At 36.6% G+C, this 13,603-nt stretch overlaps 2 protein-coding genes across 3 annotated transcripts in view; one reads left to right on the forward strand and one right to left on the reverse strand.

Annotated features, from left to right (window-relative positions):
• The window catches only part of LOC107666788 (protein c-ets-2-A-like), a 3,125-nt gene extending 1,405 nt beyond the window's left edge, over positions 1-1,720 (reverse strand). Inside the window, exons 1-5 of one of the 2 annotated variants that reach the window (XM_016458226.1) lie at positions 1,646-1,720; positions 1,311-1,394; positions 539-616; positions 343-432; positions 44-241 (exon numbers count right to left, since the gene is read on the reverse strand). In XM_016458226.1, coding sequence (XP_016313712.1) covers positions 44-241; positions 343-432; positions 539-616; positions 1,311-1,392 — 448 coding nt within the window. In that variant the 5' untranslated portion in view covers positions 1,393-1,394; positions 1,646-1,720. Of the gene's footprint in view, positions 1-43; positions 242-342; positions 433-538; positions 650-1,310; positions 1,395-1,645 lie in introns of both variants that reach the window. The other variant, XM_016458225.1, reaches the window with a different exon arrangement.
• Positions 1,721-4,114: 2,394 nt separating this feature from the next.
• The window catches only part of LOC107666785 (retroviral integration site protein Fli-1 homolog), a 14,135-nt gene continuing 4,646 nt past the window's right edge, over positions 4,115-13,603 (forward strand). The window contains exons 1-3 of the mRNA XM_016458223.1: positions 4,115-4,268; positions 11,038-11,243; positions 11,969-12,138. Of these exons, the coding sequence (XP_016313709.1) occupies positions 4,251-4,268; positions 11,038-11,243; positions 11,969-12,138 (394 nt within the window). The 5' untranslated portion in view covers positions 4,115-4,250. The remainder of the gene's footprint in view (positions 4,269-11,037; positions 11,244-11,968; positions 12,139-13,603) is intronic.

The raw sequence follows: 13,603 nt of genomic DNA on the forward strand, positions 1-13,603 counted from the left end.
TGCATATTTATTCACAAGCCTATGTGTCTAATAAAATGCCTACCCAGATGGTCCAGATTGACGGTACCGGATGCTCCTCTGTGATTTGGACCTTTCCCAGGTTGGTAATGGCTGCTGGTGTCCATCCCTGGGCTAAATGGACTGCTTTGTGCTGGAGTGCATAGAGGGACGAGGTTCTGGTAGGTTTGATTTGTTTCCTGAAAGCCAACCTGCTGCCTGTCTGCTACCATTCCTTCTGGAACTTTGGAGAAATTGCATCGTATGAGGCCATGTCACTTAAAAAAGGATTTCTAACATTTTAAGTAGAAGGGAAAAAATTGAGTGGTGTCATCTGACACTTACTATTAGTATAGGATGCCCAACAGCTAAACTCAGGAAAGGAGTCCAGATTAAAGAGTCCAGATTCAGTGTGGTTGACTGCAAGAGTATGACCTATTAATTAAAAACACACACAAAAAATGTTTGTAATCATTAAAGTACTTGTCTGCATTGCGATTTAATATAATGGATAGGAATATGTACATCATGAGATGGTTACCTTTAGAACTGTGCAAATGCTCCTTCTGGGGCTCCGAATATGTTTCTGGATACTGTTGTTGGGCAGGTCCTTTGCTGTCTAATAAAAAGGACAGGTCTTCACCACTGCAGTCTGGAGGTACATTATCAAATATGTAAAATGAATGAGAGCCAGGAGAAACGGTGTCTTCTAGAATGAACAATGGATCAATGGATGTAAAGTTTTCTACACATAGTCTGAACTGTGCTGGAAATTAAAGGAAACACTTGTAAAGGGGCCGTGACAGAGTGATGAAGAAGGGTGTAGAGGAGAGGGGGTGCTAAATCTGGTTGAGGAAGAAGTCTGGAGGAAAGGATTAGGAAGAGGGAGGGAGCAGGAAAAAAAAAACGTGTGTATCTTTAACCCAACCACCCCTTTTTTTCAACATCCCTGGTTTGGACATTCCTAAATCTCAGAGCATGCATAGCCTGACATCCCCTTTTCCTGATGAGCTTTGAATTAGTGCACACAAACAAGATGTCAAGGTCTGATTTTTAGGGTTTTGACAGGGGTGTTGCAATGCTGGCTTTGCAGCTCAAGGACAACGGAAATGTTTTGCACGGACATTCAGGAAACAAAGCTGGAGAAATACTAAATCCCACAAAATCGGACAGATTTTTCCCTTGAGGGCAAACTGAATGTGATAATTACAAATGTGGACTTTGATGTTATCATTTATATACTGAGAGAGATAACTGAAGATTTTAATTTTTAAACGCTGTTTGGCGAAAAACGTGTTGAAATAAGATATTACCATATGAGCTGAAGTCAAATCCACCAGGAACCTCCTGAGTTCTGAAGTCTTCTGTGTAAAATCCAGCTTGATACATTTCCATATCTGAAGGAAAAACAGCATAATTTAGATAATTACCCTAATATAAAATATCCCTTTAATTGGGTTAGTTTTTGTCAGCCTAATTATTCCATTCAAAACAGTCTAATTATCACACCCTGTAGTACAATTTCTTAAACATATCCGTGTGTGTAAAACAGTCCATTATTTTCAATGGCGGCCAGTGATTCAAACACTGATTAGAAATCTCAGATCGCAAATGACATTTTAAAATCTTACTGAATAGAAAACCTTACCTTAAAGTTCTCACAGAGTCCTTATTCCAGATATCAAGGATTTGCTACCGCGTCAATCTCTGCCTTACAGCTCTGTTGACCGTTTTCTGCTTGCCTCAGGACCGTTATAAAGAGGCCGTGCGCGATGGGGCGTGTCCGCACGTCTCGTGAAGGAATGCGTCGTGACTGCGGTTCCCCCCTTTTACTCCTCGTGACGTCAGACAGGAGTCACGACCACAGATTTGTTACCCTTCCATTCACAGAAAAGGTGTCCATGGGGAATAGAAAAAACATCACTAGACAGGTTTGACAGACATGTCCCTTCAGATTTTTTTTTTCTCGAACACGAGACCGTTTGACCTAAATGTTTTGATTCGATGTAAGATTAAAAGGCTTAAACAATCTCGAAAGACTATAGGTCTATGAATCGTTCGAGTTGTCGTAAATTAAATTACACTCCGTTCAATTGGGCCTACTGTTTAGCCCTACTTCCAAAAATAAATGTCATTCGAATCTATGTTCCATGAAGAACCTTCAATATCTATGGAACGTTTCTATTGCGCGAAAGCATATTTATAGTGGAAAACGGTTCTTTAGATTATTCAAATGTTCTTCACACTAAAAATGGGGGGAACCCAAGCGGTTCATTGGCATCACTGCGAAAACTCCCATTTGGAACCTTTACTTTTGGTGCTCTGAATGTGTTGATCATTTAGCTTCTTGGTGACAAGAAACTCTGGAAATAACACTGAAATATATCCAAAACAGCATTTGGTGACAAGGAACTCTGCGAAACTGTGACATTTGACAATCAGTACAAAAGCCTCGTTTTCATTCATAAATTAAAAATGGGATCTACCATGAATGAGGTCTATTACTAAAAATTCTAAAGTGTTTCAGACTCGTAATAAATTTTAAAACCAACCCCTTTGGCTAGTCCTAATAAGTCTAATAAAACAATTACTAACATTATTATAATGATGATGTGACAGGTCATATTTTGTAAGCTTATACAATAGGAAAGTAGACTAGCCTACAACAACATTTTCGTTTTGGTGTTGTTTTTTTTTGTTAGAACGAAACGAAATACGTAAGAATATAAATTATAGGCTACATCTGAACTGCATTAAGTCCATGTCTGAATAAATGACATTAATAAATGACTACACCTATAGGCCTTGCGGTAAAACAGTTCATGCTAATTTGTTGGGGTTAATGCTAATCACTTACCGATCTAAATACATTCTTATAAAGTGACCAGAGGAGAAATGTTCTAACTGGAAGTTAGAAATATGATCAATCAGAACCAGCAACTTTGACTTTAATGAGGAGTTTGTATCTTTAAAAGCCATTCAAGAGAACAATGGCCTGTAAAATTCCGAGACGAGGAGGCCTGAAATCACGGCGTGAGTGCTTTGGATAGATAAGACCAACCCAAGGGTCTTGTATAAACAAACACCTCAGGCCATTTTCCTCCGGCGCGCAGAAAAAAATACATCTGGAAAAGTAAGTTGCCAAATCGAGCAAGGCTTGAGTCGTGATTGAAGGAGCCCGCTCACTGAAGAGGATACAATCAGTGTCAAATTCCCAAAGCACCTCCACACGCGCACGCCCCGTCTCCAAATTCAATATGAAGAGATGGTAAAAAATACTTATATTTTTGTAGTATAAAAACATTTAAACACTAACATCTATTTCGTGTTACTTTGTCAGAATATTTAAGTTTAATGATTAAACTATTAAGTAATGTTTACGGACTGGACACTCTATGAATCATCTGCTTTTATTCTTTATAAGGACGCATGGTACACAAACTATATGTGCACAACGCAGTTCCGAGAGTTTTGAAGAGCTTTTATGCAGCTGTTGATTTAGGATACGGTGTTTCACTAGCTTGTCGTTTGAGAATTCTAACTTAAGGCGTCATTTCCTGCATATTTTTAAAATTCTGTATGTTTGAAGATAAGGTAAAATGTCTATCTATAATCAAGGTAAATAACATAAAACGTATGTATTAATGCCTGTTATGTTCTTAGTCTTAAATGCTAATCAACAAAAGCAATGAAAAGGGTGAAAAAAATATATAGGACCACCATAAAAGTGCAATAGCCTACCATAAGTGGTTAAAAACAAAGATGTTCACACGTAGCTTACAAATCAAGGTTGCAGATCTTCGTTTATAGATTTTCACCGCAAATAAAACATTAAATTTGTTCTATATCGTTCTTAAATGGAAAGAGTTCAGATTTGAATAAATTAGTTAAATTACTTTGTAACTGATTGCAAAATCTCATTATAATCAGAGAATTTTAAACAGGAGGTTTTGGTTTAACACATATTCCGAGGAGTTAGTGCAATAAGAGTTCACCAATAAGGAACAGAGCTAGATGCTTTTGTGTGACTTCACTTCCCAATTTTAGAAAGGAGAGCTCAAAAGAAAAAAAAGAAAAAAAAAAACCGTTGCCATCCGGTTATGGTCTAAGCGAAAATAGTATGGTTTGCGTCGACGACTAAATGCGCCTGTGCACACAAGTCGATGCGTTTCAGCTGGGTTAACAAAGTACCTGGGTTTACATAGCTTAAGTTTACCAAAGTTTTTTCTTCATGAACTCCACAGAAATCTGCAATGGACTGTACTATTAAGGTAGGCGTTTGATCTGGTTTATTGTCTGTTCTGAAAACGAGTAGCGAGTGCGCAACACCCACACGGTTAGCGAGACTACTGGTGAGAGAGGCAAGGCGGTGATGCAGGTCCCCACTCTTTCCTTCTTGTACAAAATTTCCTCTTCCTTCCCGTTCGTGGTTGAATGTCGGCTCTTTAATAACACAAGAAACCACTACAACATTTAGACTCAGATAAAAAACGAAATGGTGTCCACAGCGCGCGAGAGAGGGTATACACAAATTTGTTATTCCATTTGTTTTAATTTTTTTTAACAGTTACGTTCTAGGATGCAAAATGGCATATTTAATGATCCATCCAAGTTAGCCAAGTACATGTAGCTAACCTACTTTCTACTGCATCTTAAGAACGACGAAAACTCACGCAAATGCAAACTGGAAAACAATGTACCGAATTTCACATATGGCACAATTATGGCGGGGCGCTCTCGAGGCAGGTGGCTTTATGGCCCCACCAACAAGGTATAGCCTTACTGTGGAGACTTTAAAAATCACAAAACGAAAACGTCTAGTATTTTATTATTTTGTATACTTTCGACTGGTTAAATCTGGCATGGCACTTTGCAAGAACTAATAGGCTATATTAATGCATATCAACGGTGATAAACGGCATATGCTGAATTTTAGTTTTATTTGGATGGTAACATGTCATGGTAGAAAATGGTGGCAAGCAACAGTTAATATTATTATTAATACATTGTGTTTTATTCGTGCTGAAAATTGTCCAGTAATGCTACATAATGTTTTGAAGATTAGCTACGCGAGTGGTAGGTTAATTAGATATTCTAGAACCTCGATTAATTTAGGGAGCTTAAGCTTTAGCTACATTCATTCAAAACAAAACGAAACAAACCAAACAAACACAGGGGCTAATCATAAAATGAGTGTGACATCGCTAAAATCCCAGTCATTATCTGCGTACTGAAATTCATTTCGATTATATTTAAATAGGCTACTGTCGTCAACTGCGTACTGTTTGCTAGTTGTTGTCTTATGTTTGTATTATTTACATAAATATTTTAGCTAACACTTTATTTTAAGGTGTCCTTGTTACGTTACATGTACTTGCTATTAGCTATAATAACAATAAATTATGCATAATTACATGCACGTAACTCGAAGCCAAACCCTAATCCTAACCATATAGTAAGGACATAGTTAATTAGGCTAGTATTATCCAGTATTTAAATGTGTAATTACACTGTAACAAGGACACCTTAAAATAAAGTGTAGGCTATCCATATTTTCTTCTGTATCCAAATAGCGACTGTATATATATATTTAAATAGACATGGTCTTCAACGTGTGAAAATAATATTTCTCAAATAGGCTATAGGCCTATTCTAATTTCTCACTATGTTAATTTTTTTATTTGGTTAACAACTTTGAATGTGACGCATTGGGGTTGTTTTTAATTGTTAATTCTGCAAAAACTGTGTTGGTTCATCTTGTCCTTTCACGCAATGATCCCTATACATCCCCTCTGTAAACTAGAGCAGATGGGTAGCCTGTTGCATTCCTGTGTTTCGTGTTTGTAGTTATTCCATGCCTGATGTAGTTCTTTAAGGAATAATTTATAGCGAAGTGCTGGGCGCTTGTCAGGTGTCGTTATCAGAGTTGAGCAGGCTTCCTGTCTCAAACCTCAGACTTTCCGCACACACTTCCGCAGGCCCTCCTCGAAAAAAAAGGCAACAAAGACTGACAAAACAAAATTGATTCGATAGATGTGCGATGCCAATGCATTGTTCTACATTTCAATTAAATTAGCCGGACAATAAACTGAAGCCAATTCGAACGTGCTGCGTCTCCACGTCCTGTTAATGCAGATTCTCCTCAGAGAAGCGCCCCCATCTCCTCTTGCAAGATGTTGCTAACCACAAAGTGTTTTTTTGCAGCTCAGAGCGCAGCTGCGTGTCTCTTTGCAAAATCAGCATGCCTTAACGTCAACTTCTGCTTTCCTTCACTCTCGCAAACTGAACATGACTAACATCATAACTGTGAAAGTTATCGAATAGGATTCATTAGCGAATTCTCGTGCGTTAAAGCATTTAATATAGGCTATCTTTAAAATTAACATTATAATATGACATTAGAAATTATAGTCTGATTATAAATATAAAAATGTAGTAATTGACATTATTATTACTGGTGTTATTACTATTTATATTAAAATGATAATATTGATTAAATTATAGTACATTAATTTATATAGGCACTTTATCATTTGCATTGTATTTTTATTATATTGGCAAATTCGGGTAGTAACGAATAATTTAGCAATATATGAGTGATTGAACGAACAAACCTTTTAAAATATTTATTTTATAGGGATTTATTCCCCCAGTCGTGTCAGTTCCTGCGGTTAAGAATCAAAGCTGTAGGCCTATTTTGTTTAGAATACAGTGACTGCAGTTTTATCAAAGTCAATGAGCCACAAACAATACGAAAAATTGCACATTATCTCAGTGATCGGTGAGACCGGGGTTGGTTGGCACATTTTTCATTCTTTCTTGACTATCTCTGGCAAAACAAGCAGTAGAATCACTCAACCTTGTGGAGAGGGGGAAAAACTCTTGGGTTAAAAACAGACACTACAAAACATAAGTGTAAAAATATTTTCTAACTTTCGTTCATGACTGAAGTGGTGTTCACCATCCCCAGGTTGTGGGGTTGGGTTGCATACTGTTAAATGAGAAAAAGAACATTAGAAGAAGAAACAAACAGAAAATAAAAAATGGTGGTTTTAAAACCAAACAAACAGGACATTTTTGTACTATTTGTTTCTCTTAGTAGTCATTTCGATCATATAATAGGAGTACTATATGTGTGTCCACATTTACGAATTATTATTTTTTTCTTATTTTACATTTACACTCTTTTCATAAATTGTCAGAGGCGGCGGCATCATTTATCAGTCTTTAAAATAATAAAAATATAAAGTTTTCATATCTATTAATTGATATTTGAAATATATTTCTGCAAGTTATTTTTTATAATAATTTAGTGCTAAATGTACAATTATAATAACACTGTCTTCCCTAATAATGTGCCTTAATGACAGTTATTTTTTAATGGGTTTATATGGCAAATAGCCCAAATTAAACATTTTATAAAATACATTTATGCATAATAATACTGAGTTAATGTAGTTAAGGAATTGCACAATTAGGCCCTATTCATTATATTTAAAATGATGAAAATAAATTAATGAAATCATTGTCAAGCATGTAGCCAGTGCACAGTATTTATTCAGTAACAGTATTTTTTGCATGTCTGAATTCCGCATTTTACTGTGATTTTCACTCTAATACTTCAGACCAACAAATTAGACTTCACAGCAGCAAACCAACTAGAATATGATAAAGCCAATTGTGATTTGTGAAATATACATATCAGACTGTGTCCCATATTACCCAATGTCCAATTATGATCATAAGCAAAGGTACATTTCATAACCTGATTTCATTACCAAAGATTGACCACATTGCTTTTCAGTGCTTCCTTTACTAGCATGCATCAGATTCAAACCTGTACACCTTTAAAAATTGTAGTCTAATTTCTAGATTTACTAGTGGTAATCTAATAAATCTGATGGATTATCACAGAATACGATTGTAGTGAGCTCCGCCCTTTGAGGGTGATATACTGTGTGATTAGTTTTTGTGCAAAACCTCCGAAACCTAAAAGCACCAAGGTTTTTTTTTCTCTGTGCAGTGTTGCTCTACCCCAAGCTTTATTGTGACAAAATTAGAATTTCTTTCACAAGACCCAAATGGAGGTCTGTTGCAATTGACTTGAAAACACTGCACGCATGTCACAGGCACCCAGTGGCGCCAAGGACAGCACAACAATAGCATGCCTGTGTTTATGTGCATCTCTGTGTGTTGTTTTTGATGTGAGATGCACATTAATCTCACGGATCTCAACTCTGACATTTTGCACACAGTGTGCAGTTTATGTTCGCTAAAATATTGCGTTTGGTTTCTCAGCAACAGAGAGAATATGAAACTCATCGAACAGGAAGTCAGTTGTGGCATTGGTGGCCAGGGTAGAGTATGTTTATGTTCATCACTTTGGAGGAGAGAGAGCAGTACTATGTGTGTGGGGTTGTGGTTTAAAAGGTGCATAGGTGCAGAAAATATTTAACTGCAGAATGAAATACCAACTGTTTCACTGGCTGCAGTTTAGCTTGCTGTAAACGAGAAGATGCAGAATACATAATTTGTCCAACTAGCACATTTGCTTTTTGTATACTGATCCAAATTAATTGCTTTAAATAAGTGAGTGTTCAAATGGTGTTGGACAATGCAATGCAATCTTAGTGCATGTCATCTCTCCTGCACAGAGCAGCATCAAGTTCAGCCTCATCTGTGCCATAAATTAAGGCTGTGGATTGCACTTTATTGTTGTATATGTGTACACAAGACTGACGCTTGCAAATGCACACAGACTAGGTGGTGAAAACGGTTTGAGTTCTCAGCTTGGCCTTGTTTTGAGCATGCTTTCACTTCTCTACAAGAGCAGGACTTTTCATGGCTATTATTATAGTGTGTGTGAGAGATAGCTAGTGCTATTCACAGCTAGTTCAATAGGAGAACTAGAAATGATTAAGATTTGTGGCAGCATATTTATAGTGAATTATTACTAGCAAAAATTGAAGACATTTTAAGAGAAACCAGTAATATTGACTTGTCACTCGGGTTTGGCAATTCACATTGCAACAACAAATCCATCCATCCATCCATCCGCAAGCCCTATAAAACTGCAAAGCTTTTAAAACTTTCAAACAAAGATGCCAACATTCTTTTGTCTTGACTTAGCTTTTCCAGTAAAAAATTAGTCACATGAATTTCTTTGAATTTCACGTCACTGTAATTCTACTTCCTTACATTCAAATTCTTATTCTGCTAGTTCAATTCAAATTCAGGATTAATTCTGAATGGACAACAAAACCCAAAGTAGTTTGTGTTTGTTTGGGCCATAAGAGAACATTATTTCCTGGTAGTCTTGATCTGAAATATGCATGATATAAAATCCTTTGAACTTTCATCATCAAAAAGCAAGTTTATCAGTAAATGCCAGTCACTTAAACTAAACACCGAAACAGATTCTTGTAACAAATTCGCAAGACTTCAGGTCAGGTGAATGCACCCTACAATGCTGCCTCCTCCCTGTTTGGTGACCCTCAACCTCAACAGCATTCAGAACAAATTTGTTTTTCAGCTTTAAATGACCCACATTTCTATCACTCCTCTGTTTCCTATCTCATGCCCCATGCCAAAAGGTTTCACTGCACATGGGGGCCAGATTTCCTGTGAGCCACCGAAAAAGCTCAGTGCTGACGTATTTCAGCTCTAAAGACAATACTAAATCCCTCTAAACAAGCTCCCTGAATTCAGCTATAACACAAACATTTATTCATGCACAAACACTTACATACATTTGAATGTTTAAAATGTCTTTTTGACGTTTCAAACGGACACACCCAGACCAGAGTGCTCGAGAGCAGACTACCAACACTAAACACAGGAAGAAAATGCACAGATGATGTCTCAATTTCTAATTTGACTCTTGTGCCAAGTCATATCTACCTGGAAGTAAAAAAAAAAAAAAAAACGCCCTAAACTATTCCGATAAACTTATTTTTCAGTTTCAAAATTAATACCCCCCTGTAGCTGAACAATAAGAGAGCATGTAAGTAATTTTAGTGCTAATTTTATAGTTTTATAAGGTTTTGGACTAATAAGCTAATATAGCTTTTGATAGCTGATTGACGTCCAGCTGTGCTATATAAGGGAAATGCCAGCGTATTCGAAAGCCGGCTTTGTGAACTTGGGCTGTGATATTTTTTCTTTGTGTTTTTGTTTGTTTGATTTAGTTTGTGATGTGCTTTGATTGCCATGTAAAATATCTTACCTACTTGGCTGGCCCGAAACTCCTGATCTGTGACATTTGAAAGCCTTACAAAGCTTTTTCAAAGATGTGTTAAAACTGGACGGAGGTAAAGGGGTAGGTAAGTTATGTCACGTGACTTACATGGTGCACATGTAGTTTGATTTCGTTGTTAGACACACTAGGTTAGAGATTTGTGCCACTTTCTGTATTTTTTGTTTGGTTAGTTAGTGAAGTTGAGTTGCGACGTCTCGGACGTTGAAGATGTTTTCGTTTTCACATTTTTCTTTATTTTAGTTTAGGACTAGACCAAAATGGGTTAGATAGATTCCTTTTGGTTTTGTTACTTTCTTTCTTTTGGCACAATCCAGTTTCCCTTCAACCTCCCCAGTTGTCCAACATTATAAAAGCTGCTGATGTGTCTAGGATTCTGTTGTAAATAATTATTTATTTTATTTGTATATACACACCCGTTAGTTTTTTTATTTCTTGGGTAAATAACTGTCATGGTCTTTAAATAAAACAAGTTTGCTTGATTTAGTCTCCAGTGGTTACTTTCATTTACACACAGAGTGTGAAGCTGGCAATGGTCTGAACCGGTCCAATGTTCCCCTTCTCAGTCCCTAGACGTGCCCCAAATCAATTCTTTTGACACCAGTTGCTGATTAGAAAGTCATGGCATAGTGATAGTAGCGGAAACCCGTAACATCCCTGTTCTGGAATTACTGACTAAATGATTAAGTGTTATTTCTATTCTCACGCTATGATTTGTTGTTCACCTAAATTAAAGACTTTAAGTGTTTTGTTTACATAACCAGTGTGTGTTGTATACTTCACAGGAAGCTCTATCGGTGGTGAGTGAAAACCAGTCCATATTCGAGTCACCCTTCAGTTGTCCCCAGGCCATGCACATGAAGGGAGAGATCACCTCACCTGCAGTGTTCAGACAGGGTTCTGAAGAGAGCGTAGAACCCACTGAGCCAGACTGGACCGGATCGGCCACACAGAACCCTGCGAAGAGAGCAGAACACATCAACGGAACCAGGTGGGACAGCAAACCTTGATGTCAGAAGATCTCCATTTATACACTCTTAAAAATAAAGGTTCTTTACTGGTATTTATGGTTCCATGAAGAAACGTTTCAATGCACAAAAGGTTCTTTATACTGTAAAAAGGTTCTAAGTTTCCATTCTTCACATTAAGAAAAAAAATGGTTCTTTTGAGAACAGCAGATCACTGAAAGGTTCTTTGAGGATCCAAAAGTGGTTCTTCAAAGGCATCACTGTGAAAAAAAAAAACCTTTTGGAACCTTTATTTGTAAAAGTGTAGGACTCTTTTCCTCAAAATAAATAAATAAATAAATTCTGGCATCATTTACTTGCCTTCATGTCATTCCAAATCCATAATATGGCTTTCTTTCTTCTGTGGAACATAAATGGAGAAGTTTCCCAGAATGTCCAAGCGGCTCTTTTCCACACAATAATAGCAGTGACCACATGCTGTTAAGCACCAAGAAAAGCACCATAAATTAGTCCATACAGGTCATACGTGACAAGTATTGTGAAATAACATCTCATTCGCAACTCACCATGTTGCATTACATGTAAGAAACCAGTGCCATTCAGTATCACTGATCAAACCTGTCGATATGCATTTCCAGGAGGCATCTGAATTTTGAGTTAAACTATTCCTTCAATATCATAACGGTGAGCATTTAGAACCAAAACATTTTAGCTCTCAGTTTCTTATTTCCTCTCATGCATGCCACAGCCGTGAGTCCCCAGTGGACTGCAGTGTGACTAAAAAGACCCGACACATAAGTAACAGTGATGGGGGACCTTTGGCCTACCAGGCCTCTTACCCAGAGCCACGGAGCAGCCCGCAGACTGCCACCCCACCCAGCAGCGCCACAGAGGAGAAGAGGGTCATTGTACCAGCGGGTGAGATCTATAGTAAAAGTGATCAAGTGTTTCACTGTCATTTATACAGAAAAGTCTGACTGTATATTTTTTGTATTAACTTAATATGAAAATGCATTCACAAACCTTTTTACTTTTGTAATGAGATATACGCAACATACACTGAGAAATTACTCCCGTTTATTCAGCACAGATGCATTAATTTAATCAAAAGTGACAGTAAAGACATTTATAATATAACAAAAGATTTATATTTTAAATTATTTTGTTTCTATTCAAAGAATCCTGAAAAAAAAGTGTGATCACATTTTTCACAGTTCTCACAAAAAATAAGCAGGACAATTGTTTAAACATTCATATATTTGTCATTTTCTTGAGCACCAAATCAGTGTATTAGAATGATTTCTGAAGGATCATGTGACACTAAAGACTGAAATAATGGCTGCTGAAAATTCCGCTTTGCCATCAGAGGAAAGAAATACATTTTAAAATGTATTTTGAAATATCATGCACTTTCTTAAGACAAGGTCTGTATATTATGTATAATTTTTGATAAAATTGTTCTCATAAATTTCATAAATTAAATTTCATGTTGACTGTTTTTGTTAAGACTAAAACATTAAAACGATTAAAAACATTTGTCTTTGCAACAAAAAATGTTGCATTTGCAACCAAATTAAATAAAAGTACTTAAACTAAAAATATAAAATTAAAAGCCAATTCAAAATATTAATAAATACACAACAGTATATAGATACTTAAATAACACCTGTTGACTGTAATGTTTTGTAAAAAGGGAAGCATTTTAGCACCTGACAGATTTATAGTCTGCTGTTGACCAATTTCTAAAACTAGAGGATGTATAGATGTCTAAACAAATATATGTGGTAATTATGCAGTGTCCACAGGCTCTTGCATCACTTAGGAACTTGTGCTTTGTGGGGAAAAAAAAGGCTAGTTTGCAATACAAGCATTGTAAAAGAAAGAAAAAGCACTGATGTGCTTCCTTCTGGTAGATCCCAGTAACCCAGCTGACTAAACTACAAATGATTGCACAGATTCCAACAGAGATAATCACTCTTTACTCCCAAACCAATTAGGAAGTTGCGTTATCTTCAGTGAAACGTTTTGAAGGTCGTCGTAACATTATTAAAAGGGCAGAGTGGTGGAGTCGCTCCATGAATTGTGTGACAGTGAGTGTATGGGATACCTCCTCATGAGTCACCCAGACCAAACAATTATAATGCTCATAATTCTCGGATATGGCGTCATATTTCAAGGACAAATAAGAGAGTATGATGGCTTATAACAGGAGGTCTGTAATATGTGGAGAAACATTTCCGATAGCATTCCCATTCATCTCAATGGCAGCTGAGCGGTGACGTCAAAAAGGCAGAGAAAAATCCTCTAAAAATAAACCAGGCAATGGTTAAGAAATGTTTATATATATGTATATATATATATATATGTATATATATATGTATAT

Source organism: Sinocyclocheilus anshuiensis, unplaced genomic scaffold, assembly GCF_001515605.1.
Source record: "Sinocyclocheilus anshuiensis isolate Anshui unplaced genomic scaffold, SAMN03320099.WGS_v1.1 scaffold267, whole genome shotgun sequence".
Lineage (NCBI taxonomy): Eukaryota > Metazoa > Chordata > Actinopteri > Cypriniformes > Cyprinidae > Sinocyclocheilus > Sinocyclocheilus anshuiensis.